The 15,975-nt window shown below is 39.6% G+C and overlaps 1 protein-coding gene across 1 annotated transcript in view; it reads left to right on the top strand.

Moving 5' to 3' along the window:
- Nucleotides 1-9,980, top strand: part of WWTR1 (WW domain containing transcription regulator 1) — a 136,535-nt gene extending 126,555 nt beyond the window's left edge. Inside the window, exons 6-7 of the mRNA XM_030329524.1 lie at nt 68-180; nt 6,554-9,980. Of these exons, the coding sequence (XP_030185384.1) occupies nt 68-180; nt 6,554-6,738 (298 nt within the window). The 3' untranslated portion in view covers nt 6,739-9,980. The remainder of the gene's footprint in view (nt 1-67; nt 181-6,553) is intronic.
- Nucleotides 9,981-15,975: the final 5,995 nt, after the last annotated feature.

Genomic DNA, 15,975 nt, shown 5'->3' with positions numbered 1-15,975 from the left:
GTGGTTTTATTTTGGAATTTCTTGGTGTGGGCTTGCATTGAAGTTTCTCCCATATTTTGCTCCCCAGGGGGCCCTATCATTCGAGGGAGCAGAGCACCGACAGTGGCCTTGGGTTAGGGTGCTACAGTGTCCCGACGACCCCAGAGGACTTCCTCAGCAACGTGGACGAGATGGACACAGGTGAGAGCAAAGCCTGCGGGTACTTGCAGTGTGTTTGCACACTTGCATCGCCCCCTTGGTCCTCTCTGTTCTGCATCCCACCAGAAACACGTCATCTCAACAATAACATAAAGTGACAACTGAAAAGCCACCCAAACCTCAGGCACTATTAATAAATTCTAGTCCTTTCTTCCACAGTTTATACAAATGCAGTTTTATATATGGCACGGAATTTTAAATTCCTTTCTTCCTTCCCTTCCTGCCTTCTTCCCTCTCTCCCTTCCCTCCTTTCTTCCTTTCTTTTTTTAAAAATGTTTAGTTAGTTTGAGAGAGAGAACACAAGCTAACAGCAGCAGAAGCCGATGAGGGGCTCTCAAACTCATAAACCATGAGATCATGACTTGATGCGAAGTTGGTACGCTCAAAAGCCAACTGAGCCAACCCAAGACCCTCTTTTCTTCCTTCCTCATTCCTTCCTTCCTTCCTTCCTTCCTTCCTCCCTTCCTTCCCCCCCTCCTTCCCTCCCTCCCCTCCCTTCCTTCTTTTCTTCCTTCCTTCCCTCCCTCCCCTCCCTTCCCTCCCTCCCTCTCATTCTTCCTCTCCTCCCCTCTTTCTTTCTTCCCTTCCTCCTTCCTCCCCCTTCTTCTTGCTTCCTTCATATAGCCTCCCCTCACAATTGCATTAATGTCCACACTCGTCTACTCTGCATTCTCCACAGTGGAATATTTATGCCCTTCTAGCTTGCAGTTGTAATATATGGACCATTTTTTCTCTTGTGAAGTGGGACTTCATATCTTTTCATGTCATTTGCTGCATTTGGAGAGCAATTGGTAGTGGGCATTGGGAAAGTTAAGCAACTCAGAAGATTCTAAATTGTCAGCTCCAAGTCCCAACATGGTAACATCCCTCAGCAATTAAAAAGAAGAGTCAGGGGCTCATGGGTGGTTCAGTCGGTTAAGTGTCCAACTTCGGCTCAGGTCATGATCTCCCACCTAGTGAGTTCGAGCCCCGCATCAGGCTCTGTGCCTGCTTCGGATTCTGTCTCTTTCTGCTCCTACTCCACTCATGCTCTTTCCCTTTCTCTCTCTCTCAAAAATAAATACACATTAAAAAAAACAACAATAAAAAAAGAAGTCAGTCTCTCTCTAAAATTTTAAGAAAAAAATAAAGGGAGCGCTTGGGTGACTCAGTTGGTTGAGCATTTGATGATTTGATGTTCGACTCTTTTTTTGAGGGGGGGGCGCCTCCTACTCTTGATTTCAGTGCAGGTCATGATCCCAAGGTCATGAGATTGAACCCCGTGTTGGACTCTATGCTAAGTGAAGGACCTGCTTGGGATATTCTCTCTCTCTCTCTCTCTCTCTCTCTCTCTCTCTCTCTCTCTCTCTTCCCCCACCCCATCCCTCTTCCCTGCTTGTGTCCTCTCTCTCTTTCTCTAAAATTAAAAAAAAAAAATTATATATATATATAAAAGAAGAGTCAGGGTAACTTTGACCTAGTGACCTAGTCCCCAACCTGCCCCACCTTTAGGCCAGGCCCCAGCTGGCTTCTGGTCACGTCTCCTCTTCTTCTCCAGGAGTGAGGCCTTCCAAAAGCCAAATTTGGTCTTATTAGCCAAATCTAGATTAAATCATAAAGTGCTCAACTCCCAGAAGATAGTCTAGAACCAAAAATAAATGACGGCTGAGGGGTCCACCGTTGGCAATTATTCATTCAAATTTCCCCTCCATCATCACTGAGGATAGTAAATGAATTGTCCGTGATGAAAAGAAGTCCTCTCCCCAGTGCCATCATCCACAGTGCCTGTATCTGTTACACTGTGCTCTTAGATGACTGCTCTCTGTGCTCTGAAGCTAAACTACTGGTCAGACAAGAGTCAGACTCAGCTGGGCACCTTACGAGTGAAGTGGGTTGGATGGACCAGCTGCTTTGGGGTCTCCCTGCAGCTCGTCATCGACGTGTTTGGACGATTGCACAGACCTTCTTGTGAGGAGTCATACAAGAATAGTTTGAAGTGTTTGTTTTGTTGTTCTTCGATTTATTACTTAGGTTTTCTCCCTCCCTCCTGCTTCCCTCCCTTACTTTCTTCATCTATTTTTCAGTGTGAGATTTATTGTGTCCCCTTTGGAACAGCCTTATGAAGTAGCTCCTTCCTACATTTAATAATTGTTTGCTTTCATCTTTTAAACACTGGGAAGCCAGTAAAGATAAAAACCAAAAGTTAAATAAGAAAAGACTCAGGAGCTCTAAATCTAAACCTGACATTAAAAAAAAAAAAAAGAAAGAAAGAAAGAAAGAAAGATGGGTTCATTCTATGGCTTCTAAAAATGACCTCAAGTAGGTAAGTAGGGAATGTTTTGAAGCCAAAATATGGAATTATGTGATATAATGAAAAGAATATAGTCTTTGTAGATAGGCAACCCAAGGTGAATCTTTGTTTCTCTACTTCTCGGTAGTGACTTTGGGAAAGTGATAGAACCTGCCAGGGCTTTGGATTTCTCGCCTATAAGTGGGAGTAATGTGCTTACTTCATGGAATTGTGGGGAGTCGTGAGATCACAGAGTTTGGCCCAAAGTTCTCTTCTCCCCTTCTGAGAGGCTGAAGTAAGGACAAATTGAACTTGATAAAGCTAGGCTTCCAAGTTATCCTGGTTAAGTGAGCGTCAGCCTGGGGAATTTAGGGTCATGTCTGTGAAGGCTTTCAAAGAAGTAGGCATAAACCTGGAGCACCAACTGGCGGTGGGCACAACTCAAGTGTGGCTAGAAAATGTCTGTTAGATTCACTGACCACATGATGAATGGAAACAAGCCAGCTGAGCACTCCCTTTGCAAATCACACATGCAACCCATAACTGGATGCGGTGGGGAATAGAGTAAAGGGAACAACGAGAGCAAAAGCTGGGAAGTCATCCACTCTTCCAGAATATTCATACGTGTTTTTTTAAACACGTAGTCACGGTTCATATTTAATTCTGGAAAAATATTTGTTATGTTCATTAATAAATGTTCCAACTAATTTCACTAAAGAAAAATTCTTCTAGTAGTTTCTAATGCCACAAGCTTACTAGGAAATTACTTCTAAAAATTGATAATACAAATCATCGATGTTTTAACTACTTTAAAAAAGAGGGTATCTGTTTCTTTTACACTTAATAACCTGAAAATGAGTCTATGAAAATATTTTTAAAAAATACAGTAACACTGCTCAGTTTCGTTAGGTCCCTTGTTTTTTGTTTTTCTTAGAAAGAATGTACAACTCTTACTGCTCACAAAAGAGAAATAGAAATAGTGCTCCCTTCAATTTAGTAGCAACATAAACATCTACCCCCGTCTCTCTGAGCGCTTAGAGAGAGAAGGAACCGGAAGAACATATCTTTTTAAGAATTGCCTGTTTTTTTTTTGTCTCTCCCACTTTTTAAATGTATAAAACGGCAAGGGCCAAAAATATCCCTCCAAGATTGCAAAGTTGGTCCAAAGAGAGTGATTTTAAAATTGTTAACCTTAGTGAAGGTTCTTATAACTAGTCTCCTCATGCTTTCCATGTCTGAGAAGAAAGGATAACAGAAATTCTTTAAAATAGATTGTGTTTGGCTAAAAGTAAAATGTATTATGATGACAACATTTTCATGGGAAATCAATAGAGATGAATGGTTTTAACTGGAGATGAGGAAAAACGACACCCAGCATTTTAGATCAGATAGTTTTTCAGGGTAGATCATTTTTGTAAGCCTCGTTTCCATCTGTTACATTCCAGTGGGTAGTAAAAGTTATTTTGGGTTTTCTGTTCTATTTTGATACTGTTTTTCAATATCAGTAACACTATATTGAGGGCATGTCAAACGTGATTTAATTTTTCAAATTACTGCCTTTTGCAAAGAAAATCCTCCAAAATATTGCCAAGAGTCACTGATACTGTATGAGTTATAGAAGAGCCATTAAGCTTTACTATCACCAAAATGCAAGTTTGATTATGTTTCCCTCATCACTCAGAAAGATGTGATTTTTCTCCTTAGTAAATGCATATGGTTAGAATGAATTTTCTCTGGTTTTGCTCAGAATAATGAAATTTCTGTGAACCCTTTCCAGAAAGGCTAATGCACTTACAAGACACAAAAGCTAATCTAACAAGTTTCTTACAAATGCTTCTGGGGTGGAAGCTGGCCTTAGTTAGCGATGCCCCTCAGTCTCTGAGGTCTATTTTATCCCTTCAGAATTGATCAGGGCTATTTGAATTAATCAGTTGTTCTGATATTGTGTAAGCAACAGTGACGGAGTTCCCAGGTTTTTCTTTCTCAGCATAATCAGTAGTTATTGTATGTGGGTATTTGTATAAGTTTGTATATATGAGTGATTCCTGGAACCGGACATTATATGGTGCTTTATTCCATTGTGGGAAGAAGATACCTACAGCCCCAATTTCAGATGGATACACTGAGATTCAGACAAATTAAGTGTGTCTAAGGTCACACAGCTAAAAAGCTCAGTCCACTGCCACCAAGGTCAGTACATTTTCTCCTACAGTATTATTCATAAAGAACATGTGTCGTTCGTGTCATATCCCAGGCATCTCACTTTTCTAGAACAGCATTTTCTCAATTGTGTTCTGTGGACTCCAATTCCATTAGGATATAAATTCTGCCACAATAGGATTGGATGATTAAATGGGTTTATTAGGTAATAGTGGCCTAAACAAAATAAAACCAGTTTCTTTACAACAAGACTTCTCAGAACCTTAATATGCTCACGTGCAGTGTGACTCATACGCATTGTGAGAAAAGTAGATAGTTGTGGGGTGCCAGGTGTGTGTGTATGTGGAGGATGGGTGATCCGCAGGACTTACTTTATTATTTTTTTATACAACATATTTTAGGAGACAATGGTAAGGTATGCAATAGACTGAAAAAAATACAAGTAATACATGCAGATCATGTCAACCAAACAAATTCCTCAAAATATTGTTATCAACCTTGTGCTCGTTTATATCATGGAACATAGATCTTCTTGACAAACATTTTTTAAATATGCAAGCAAAGAGAATTGTAAGCTGCTACGTAACCGGCAGGAGACAGAGAAAAAGGGTAAGAGAGAATTTATGAAGACAAGAAAACTCAGGACATATAATAATACAAGACAAAATCTAAATGGATATTAGACAGTGATGAAAGATATTATTATTGGGGCACCTGGGTGGCTCAGGTGGTCAAGCATCTGAGTTCGGCTCAGGTCATGACCTGGTGGGTCATGAGTTCGAGCCCCACGTCAGGCTCCATGTTGACAGCTCAGAGCCCGGAGCCTGCTTTGGACTCTGTGTCTCCCTTTCTCTCTGCCCCTACCCAGTACCACCTATGCTCTGTCGCTTTCTCTCTCTCAAAAATAAATAAAACATTAAAAAAAAAGATATTATTATTGAGGATAAACTTGTTTTTCCTGTTTTAGAAAAAAATAGGGGTGCCTGGGTGGCTCAGTGCGTGAAGTGTCCGATTCTTGGTTTTGGATCAAGTGTCATCTCACAGTTTGTGAGCTTGAGTGCCCTGTTGGGCTCTGCCCTGGCAGCACAGAGCCTGCTTGGGATCTTCCCTCTCCTTCTGTCTTGCAGAACTCACCTTATAAAATACTTTCAAAATGATCCCTAGAGCCATCAATGAAGACAGCTTTTTAATAACATGGTGAAAGGAAACTCCTCAGTACTGTCTTTGAGCATAAAGAGGGATGACGTGGGTAAATATGAGCTTACAATTAAATCCTTAGAATATAGCTCTGGAATAAGGTATTTATTACAGGGAGGGCCTCTCTAGCCTTTCACAAAACAGCTCTTCATGTAGCTGTCATGGGAAGGTGCAGATCACAGGTCGGATCCACAGTGCCTTGCTATCTGCTGGGCTTATCCATCCTGCACGTGTCTACCCAGGAGGGAAGGATTCACCCAGCACCTGCATCCCTCTCCCCCGCCCCTTTTTTAATGTGTTTGTTTGTTTGTTTGTTTGTTAAGAGAGAGAGAGACAGAGACAGAGAGAGAGGGACAGAGCACGAGCAGAGAAGGGACAGAGAGACAGAGGGAGACACAGAATCTGAAGCAGGCTCCAGGTTCTGAACTGTCAGCACAGAGCCCGACGTGGGGCTTGAGCCTACAAATCGTGAGATCACGACCTGAGCCCAAGTCGGACACTCAGCCGGCTGAGCCACCCAGGCACTCTCCATCTGCATATCTTCTGAGGGAGCACCCACAAACTCAGTTTCAGTAACGTGGCAGCTGACAATTTTCAGAGATGAACTGTTTTAGACCGGTAGCAGTATAATCTTCTGTTTCAATGTAAGGACTGTGTTAATGATATGAGAGCTGTCAGCTCTTCAAGAACTTAAAGGAATTAAAATGGTCACCTTTTATTCTGTTATAGGAGAAAACGCAGGACAGACACCCATGAACATCAATCCTCAGCAGACCCGTTTCCCCGATTTTCTTGATTGTCTTCCGGGAACAAACGTTGACCTAGGAACTTTGGAATCTGAAGATCTGATCCCCCTCTTCAATGATGTAGAGTCTGCTCTCAACAAAAGCGAGCCCTTTCTAACCTGGCTGTAATCAGTACCATTGTAACTTGGATGCAGCCGTGACCCGACATTTCCTGGGCCTCTTGGAAAAAGCAATGGAGCAGAGTAAGTCTGCAGGTATACCACTTTCTGCCTCCATGACTCAATGCTCCCTCCCTCCTTTCCATGTGGCCAGTTTAATCATCGCCTGGATTTGACAGTAACTCAAGTGAAACATAAATAAATAAATACTCTATTTTCATTTTCTGCCGGCCCGAATTCCTGTGAATCCGGGGCTGTGCAGAATTGCTTCTGCAGAATTGATTACACAGAATTGCTTCTCTGTTTTTCTATCTGCTGCCCCATGACTAAGCTTTAGGGGTGTTAGTTGAAATTTATATGTCAATTGATTATAAGCCACAGAAAGCTGACCACAGGCAGTGACTTGTGACAGGCGGCTCGGTCCAGGAAATGTACATGAAATTAAACCCGATTTACAGTTTCAAAAACTGTACTGATGACAGTAGTACCAAATGCTTTAAAAAATTATTTAACTTGAGCTTTAAAAATCATTGTATTGATAGTAGATCTCTGCTGTATGGAATACAATGTAGTTTTGAATCCATGCTGGTCCTGATGGTTCTTTTACTCTGTATTTGCAAAGGCACACATGGTCTTTTGTACTTTGTCCTTTATCATTACTCTACTGCGTAGCGTCTAGACAACTTGTCCTTCTAGCAGGAGAGGAGCAGGAACGTGAGACCAGTTTGGTACTAATGATGAGCATTTATTAAACAAAACTTTTTTTAAATTACAGGTTGGATTTTTTTTAATTGCAGCTTAGAACTTGATGTTTCTTTTATACAGCACAATCATTTTGTAGCCGACGACAAAGGGCAGCCAAACGTTTTTGATAAATCAGTGGCAACTGTATTTTTGTCTTTTGAAAAGCTGTTCTGAAGACATCAGGACAACATACATAGCTTTCAAACTGATGGCACACACAGGAGACTGTTGCTTTTTAAATTCTGAAGGCTTATCAGTTTTGCTTTCAAGATTTCAAGTGTTTAAATAATCTTATCTATGAAACTGTTTGAAGGATGAAGCAGATCTCTGACTGACGTGTAAAAAAAAATGCCCTCTGAGGGTGTATGGTGGAGACTTACGTTTCTGAATTCAGTAAAATTGATTCCTAAGTATGTTATCCTAACCCTGTTTGCTACAGTTGGTATAAAAAGGCATGAAATATGTACTCAATACCTCTTATGTAACCAAAAACATTTTTTATTAGCTTTTAAGGACTGAGAGAGAGCATCAGGTTCAGCCGGCACATACCTCTGCCTGCATTGCTGATGAAGTCCTCGATTGTTTAATATTTTGAACTGACATTATTTATAATCTATGAATTTAATATCTTTTTTGAAAGACATTAATAATACAGGTCTCTGAGAGGAACCTTCAATTCCCATGGGGGCTTATCTATTGGGGATCTTCCATAAGATCCTTTCCAATCTACCAGAATACAGACAGGCAGAATACATTTTATCTTGTTGGAAAGAAGGCAAGTGAAAAGGTCAGAGATGAAGTAGTAAAGTCACGGTATATAGTGGAAAGGACTAGATGTGAAATGGACATTGACAAGTGATGATACCCCAGAAGCAAGACAAGCAGGAGGTCAGAGAGGTGCCCCGAACGAACAAAGCAACAATTTTCTACTACAACTTTCCTACCAGTAGACTCTGTTGTAGGAGAAAAGGCTTTGGTGCACTTTATGTGGAAGAAGGAGGGGAAGGGCTGGTGTTGCCCTGTCCACGATGCTGAGCGTGTCTGTGGACAAGAGCATAACGCCCGCTGTTGCTTCCGACACAATGAAGTGATTTCTTTTTCCCGAAGGACCCATGGTTTATGTTCTTCTGATTCCTTCTCTCTCTAAGCGCTCTGAGAGAGACGGGGGTAGATGTTTATGTTGCTACTAAATTGAAGGGAGCACTATTTCTATTTCTCTTTTGTGAGCAGTAAGAGTTGTACATTCTTTCTAAGAAAAACAAAAAACAAGGGACCTAACGAAACTGAGCAGTGTTACTGTATTTTTTAAAAATATTTTTATAGACTCATTTTTCAGGTTATTAAGTGTAAAAGAAACAGATACCCTCTTTTTTAAAGTAGTTAAAACATCGATGATTTGTATTATCAATTTTTAGAAGTAATTTCCTAGTAAGCTTGTGGCATTAGAAACTACTAGAAGAATTTTTCTTTAGTGAAATTAGTTGGAACATTTATTAATGAACATAACAAATATTTTTCCAGAATTAAATATGAACCGTGACTACGTGTTTACTTAATAGACAAAGCCAGATGTAATTTTTTGTTTTGTTTTTAAGGCCATAAAATATGGCCTTTGTTAAAGAACACTAAAGCTAGAAATCTAAACGTAAGAACAACTTTTTAAAGGGTATTTCCTATTATTGTAAGTGTTAAAATCCCTGCAGAATTCATGACAAGGTGCTATTTATATTTCTTATTATAAAAGAATGCCAGGATGTCTAGTCTTTTTAGTCCTAAATCAGCAAATTTCAACATTTCATCCAATACCTGTGCCACAGAAAAGGCATATTAACAATTGAAATGGAAAAATAATTTCAGAGATCTTTCTTCCCAGGTATTTTTTTTTTCCTGATAAAACACGTTTTCTTGAGGTAAATACGTTGTCAAAACCTATTTGCAATTCTACTAAATCTAACTAATTGCTAGTGTTTCCCCATAGTATTCAGGATGTGAAAGGCCATTTCTTTCACTGATTGCCACATCAGGGAGGCAGGTTAAACAGAGTGGGACATTCAGCGTGTGGGGTGGGTGCTGTTGACCCCAGCGTGGTAGAAAAGCTCTCTGTAGAAGGTGAGAGAAGTGTTGCTGATTATAAGTTGTGTTCTCATGACATCGTTAGACAGTAACTTCTGAAAGTACAACTTTTCTGAAGAAAAAAAAATAAGCTGTTAAAAAAGGAAATTGTGGATTAATTTCACTGGGAAAATAGGCGATTGACAGAGACCGTTTCCCTAAAACACTACATCATTTATGTGCTAGTACTTTTAACTTCTTTTTTTTTTAAGAAAATTTACTTCTACATTTTGTAATACGACATATGTGTGTTTATTTTTAATTTAGAATGCGGTGCGTACAGAAGGTATGCAGCCAAATCAATCATATCAAACCATTTTACCTGGAGTTTGGTACTGGTTTTTACTTCTCTGATTCTGTATAAGAAAAATAAATACAACTCAATTTCCACTTGGAGCCTTTGTCTTTTCATTATTTGTGTGCGTTCCTTTTACTCAAGGCTTTGAGTGGTACTGAAGAAAAGCTTATGTAACCCTCCTGGCAGACAATGAAAGAAAAGAAAATTTTGTGGGCCAACATTGTTTTGGCTCAGATGTCTGGTCTCCGAGATTCTAAATATCCACGGAATTCTGGTTCCCACTTTATGTGAAGCAATCCACTGAGATTTTTTAGTGTGTATGTAATTTATATGTTATATGTACAATTTATATATACATAAATACATAATTTTTAAAAAAGTACACTGCCCTTCTAACACCCTCACCGATTTGATTGAGATGTCAGAACTATAAGATGCTCAGGTAGCCTGGGTGGCTCAGTCAGTTAGGTGTCTGACCCTCGGTTTCGGCTCAGGTCGCGATCTCACAGTTTGGGAGACTGAGCCCCACCTCGGGCTCTGCCCTGGCAGCACAGAGCCTTCTTGGGATTCTTTCTCTCTCCTTTTCTCTATCTGCCCCTCCCCTGCTTGCACACGTGGGTGTTCTCTCTCTCTCTCTCTCTCTCTCTCTCTCTCATAACGAATAAATAAACATAAAACAAAAAGTTGTCCTTGTGGAGCGAGTAGGGGTGGATATTTCAGGAAGAGGGAGAAAAAAAAAAAGAACTATAAGATTCTCAGTCTTTCCTGTGTTGTTAACAATATAGTGTGGCTTCTTGTTTCAAAACTAAAAGCAGCTTATCTGAGTGTGGGCTTGTGACAGTGTATTTTCTCTCTCCATTGAGTCCCTTGATTCTCACTATTGTAATAACTTTGTCCACTCCACAGAAACATTAGGGGACAGCACTCTCAGCAGAAAAATGTTTTCAAGCAGAAACTAACCAGCAGAAAGGAGAGATGGTGGTGGAAACAGCTTACCAACACTCCAGAGTCTTAAGTCTCATACATTCTTTTTTTAAAAATTAAAAAAAAATTTTTTTTTTAAATTCCAGGACAATTAATATACGGTGCTGTATTAGTTTCAGGTGTACAATGTAGTGATTCAATAATTTTATACATTACTCAGTGTTCATCACAGTAAGTATACTTTTAGTTTTCTAAAATTTTTTTATGTTTATTTATTTTTGAAAGAGAGAGACAGAGCATGATAGGGGAGGGGCAGAGAGAGAGAAGGAGACACAGAATCCAAAGCAGGATCCAGGCTCTGAGCTGTCATTACAGACCCTGACACGAGGCTTGAACCCCTGAACTGTGAGATCATGACCTGAGCTGAAGTCTGACACTCAACCTACTGAGCCACCCAGGCACCCCACGGTAAGTATACTGTTAATGCCCTTCACCCATTTCACCCATCCCCCCACCCACCTCCCCTCTGGTGACCATCAGTTTGTTCTCTAATAGTTAAGAGTCTGTTTTTTGGTTTGTCTCTTTTTTTGTGTATTAATTTCCACATATAAGTGAAATCATACTGTGTTTGTCTTTTTCTGCCTTATGTCACTTAAAATGGCAAGATTTCATTCTTTTTTATGGCTGAGTAATATTCCGATTTGTGTGTGTGTGTGTGTGTGTGTGTGTGTGTGTGTGTGTGTGTATCACCTTTTCTTCATCCATTCATCTATGGATGGACACTTGGGCTTCCATATCTTGGCTATTGTAAATAATGTTGCAATAAACATAGGGGTGCAAGTATCTTTTCACATTAGTGTTTTCATATTCTTTGGGTAAATACCCAGTAGTGGAACTACTGGATCGTAAGGTAGTTCTATTTTTAATTTTTTGAGGAACCTCCATAGTGTTTTCCACAGTGGCTGCACCAGTTTGCATTCCCACCAGCAATACACGAAGGTTCCTTTTCTCCACATCGTCACCAACACGTACTGTGTTGTTTTCGCCATTCTAACAGGTGTGAGATGATACTTCATGTGGTTCTGATTTGCATTTCATTGACAACTATTGATGTTGAACATTTTTTCATATGTTTTTGGCCATCTGGATGTCTTCTTTGGAGAAATGTCTGTTCATGTGTTATGCTCATTTAAAAAAATTTTTTTTATAAACTTTTTTTTAAAGTTTATTTATTTTGAGAGAGAGAGAGAGAGAGAGAGAGAGAGAGAGAGAAAGCACAACCAGAGGAGGGGCAGAGAGAGAGAAGGAGAGAATCCCAAGCAGGCTCCACACTATCAGCACAGAGCTATAAATGGGGCTTGATCTCACAAAACTGCAAGATCACTACCAAGCTGAAACAAAGAGTTTGATGCTTAGCTGACTGAGCCACCCAGGCACCCCATCTTCTGCTCATTTTAGTTGGATTGTTCATTTTTTTGGTGTGAGTTGTATAAGTTCTTTATTTTGGATACTAACCCTTTGTCAGATGTATCATCTGCCAGTATCTTCTCCCATCAGAAGGTTGTCTTGACTTTTGCTGGTTGTTTTCTTTACTGTGCAGGTCCTTTTTATTTTGATGTAGTTTCATGTATTCTTTTTAAAATTTTTTAAAGTTTATTTTTGAGAGAGAGAGAGAGAGAGAGAGAGACAGCATGAGTGGGGGAACGGCAGAGAGAGGGAGACACAGAATCTGAGGCAGGCTCCAGGCTCTGAGCTGTCAGCACAGAGCCCAATGTGGGGCTCGAACCCATGAACTGTGATATCATGACCTGAGCTGAAGTTGGATGCTTAACCAACTGAGCCACCCAGGTGCCCCTCATGTATTCTTTTCAAAAACGATATTTCAGGGGCGCCTGGGTGGGTCAGTCGGTTAAGCGGCTGACTGTGGCTCAGGTCATGATCTCACAGCCCGTGAGTTCGAGCCCCGTGTCGGGCTCTGTGCTGACAGTTCAGAGCTTGGAGCCTGTTTCGGATTCTGTGTCTCCCTCTCTGTGACCCTCCCCCGTTCATGCTCTCTCTCTGTCTCAAAAATAAATAAATGTTAAAAAAAAAAAAACGATATTTCATCACTTCTAAGGCAATGTGCTCAATTTGAAAATGTTACAAGTACCAACACGTATAAAGTAAAAAAGTGAAATTTCTCTATCCCCCAAGTCTCACACTTTAAAAATTATGTAAGATCTTTTCCTATAATGTAGGTTGTATTTTTTTACCAAAAGAGAAACAATTATACATGCTGTTTTCAAGCTTTCATTTTTTTCTCTTAACAATAATAATGATATGACTAGTAGTTATTGAGCATTTACTATGCACCAAGCACTACGCAAAACACGTGATGTATATTACCTAATGTAATCCGCATGGTGACCCTATCATTTCATTAACATTATCCTCATTTTATGGATGAAGAAGTTGAGGTTTAGAGAGGTTAAGTCATTTGCATAGGGCTATACAGTAAGAACAAATACACCCAATGCTTCATGGGTATTTTTCCATACCAGTACACATAGTTGTATACGGGACTGTTTTTTTAAGTTTATTTATTTATTTTGAGGGGGGGGTGGTAAGAGAGAGGGAGAGAGAGAGAGAATCCCAAGCAGGCTCCATGCTGTCAGCACAGAGCCCAATACAGGGCTAGATGCAGGGCTCCAACTGACGAACCATGAGATCATGGCCTAAGCAGAAATCAGTAGACGCGTAACCAACTGAACCACCCAGGCGCCTCAATATACTGGATTATTTTTAACAACAACTAATATTTTGTATGGGTGTCCCCTACTGCTAGCCAGTTGATTCTTTTTAGTTTTTGCGTTTACAAGATAGTGCTGCAGTAAACAGCCTGTTCTTGTGTGAGTATGGCTGAAGGATAAATTAATAGGAAAGGAATGATTACATCATGTGATCTTAAACTTTATAGGTTCTGTCAAATATTTTTGAAAAAAAGGACTGTACCAATTTATACTTCCAGTAACAACAGACACAAAGGCCTGTCTCACCATTGCCAATCTGGAGCTGAATATTGCCTTGTTTGTTTGTTTTCAAGATTGAGAAGTCTTCTTACAAACATGCAGTTTCAAAAATAAAAATTATCAGGGGTGCCCGGGTGGCTCAGTTGGTTAAGCATCCAGCTCTTGATTTTGGCTCATGTCATGATCTCAAAGTTTGTAGGATCAAGCCCCACATTGGGCTCTGCGCTGACAGCACAGACCTGCTTGGGATTCTCTCTCTCCCTCTTTCTCTGCCCCTCTCACTCATGCTGTCTCTCTCTCTCTCTCAAAATAAAGAATAAATTTTAAATAAATAAAATTTAAAAAATAATCAAATTTGATTAAAATATTAACATTTTCTGGTTTCTTTCCCACTATACATTCCATAAAATATTTGGGAAGATATGTAGAATATATAGAGTTCAAACATTGAATGAAAAATGTATTTTCTATTTTTATCAATAAGTATAATACAAAGTAGTCTTTTTTCTGGTTTTCTTCCAACTTTACTGAGATATATTTGACATATTATGTAAGTTTAAGGTGGACAATGTAGTGATTTTATGTATGTATGTGTTGGAAAATGATTACCACAGTAAGGTTAGTTAATACATGTGTCATTTCGCATACTTACAATTTCTCTTTTTGTGGTGAGAACTTTTTACTAACTCTTAAATCTGCAAATACCATAGGTAGAAAACATCTTACTGTTACAATTTGTATCTCTCCCCCCCCACCCGGAGTTTGTATTTCTTGAATTAATAGTGTAATTGCATGATATTTTCATATCATGTGATGTCAGCTCTCCACCCAGATCACCGTAGACTCCTTTTTACTGTTTTATGCCTCCTATCCCCACCCTGATGCGTTTTTGCTTCCAACAGCTAACATCTGTGGCTCTTTTTAAAAGGATTGCAGTCACTTTGCCCCCACACATGCAGCGAGCTAGATGCATACGAATTTATATTTTACAACAAGACCTTTAGCCAATGATAGGAGGCTATGTAACTTCTATTTCAAAGTGCCCTGTGGGATCAGGCAGAGACTGCCTTCTCTAGGACTTGGCCTGAGAGCACACTCTTGTTTGTCTCCTTCCCTTTCCTGTCCTGTTTCCCCACTCTCTTACCAGTTTCCCCTGTAAATACCCACTCCCTTGAAAAATTCTGTCTTGAGTAATGCTTCTTTAGTAAGTCACTTGTCCATGAGTCCTTGTATCAGGGTTTGCTTCAGAGAATGTGACCTAAGATACTATCTAGAATATACAACAAGCTCTTGCATGTCAAATGAGAAAAATAGTCTAATAGAAACATGGGCCAAAGATATGAATTGAAAGTGTATAGGATGGGAAACTGGGTGCTAAATAACTTGCCAACTTCATTACTAATCAGGAAAATGGAAATTAGATAGTAATGTACCATTTCATTTCTAGCAAATTGCAAAATTGAAGACTGGTAACATGAAGCATCAGCTAGGATTTGGGGAAATGGGGACACTTAGTGCACTGTTGGTGGCAATGTAAATTGATAAAGGCATGAGGCTGGTCACTTGGTCTGTTTTACTGAACAACCACTATATCTCCAGTCCCTAGGGCGATGCCCACATCATAGTGGATGCCCAGTAAATTTGTTGAGTGAGTTAATTTTTTGGCACATTGTATTCCCCAAATAAGTGAATAGTTTCAGAGGTGACACATGGGGAAGATGGGTTGCAAAATAGGAGGGAAGGGACTTTCTAGATGATTTAGTTGAGTAAACAAATCTGTCACCAATTGATGGGGTGACAGGCATTGCAGCCACACTAGCTCAGAACTGGGACTCATATGTTTATAGTGTATCCAAGTTTCCATTTTTTTTTTCTTTTAGGATTGCAATGTTAAAAATTCATGTATTCGTATTTCCAATTAAAAAAATTGTAGCTGCCAAACTTAAGTTTTTTTCCCCTTTGGACACTGATTTTTAAAAATTATGATTAATATTGTGTGGATATCAAAGCTCCTAGGTATATAATTTACTTATCTTCCATTGAGAGCACATATGAAGGTATTGTACATGTAAGGTTAAAATCTAGAAAATTTATGATATCTGTCTTGCTGCCCAGAATAGTTAAATATATATAATTGATTAAAATGAATTTAGAATTAAGA

Source organism: Lynx canadensis, chromosome C2 (assembly GCF_007474595.2).
Source record: "Lynx canadensis isolate LIC74 chromosome C2, mLynCan4.pri.v2, whole genome shotgun sequence".
Taxonomy (NCBI): Eukaryota; Metazoa; Chordata; class Mammalia; order Carnivora; family Felidae; genus Lynx; species Lynx canadensis.
This window is presented reverse-complemented; position numbering and strand designations above follow the sequence as displayed.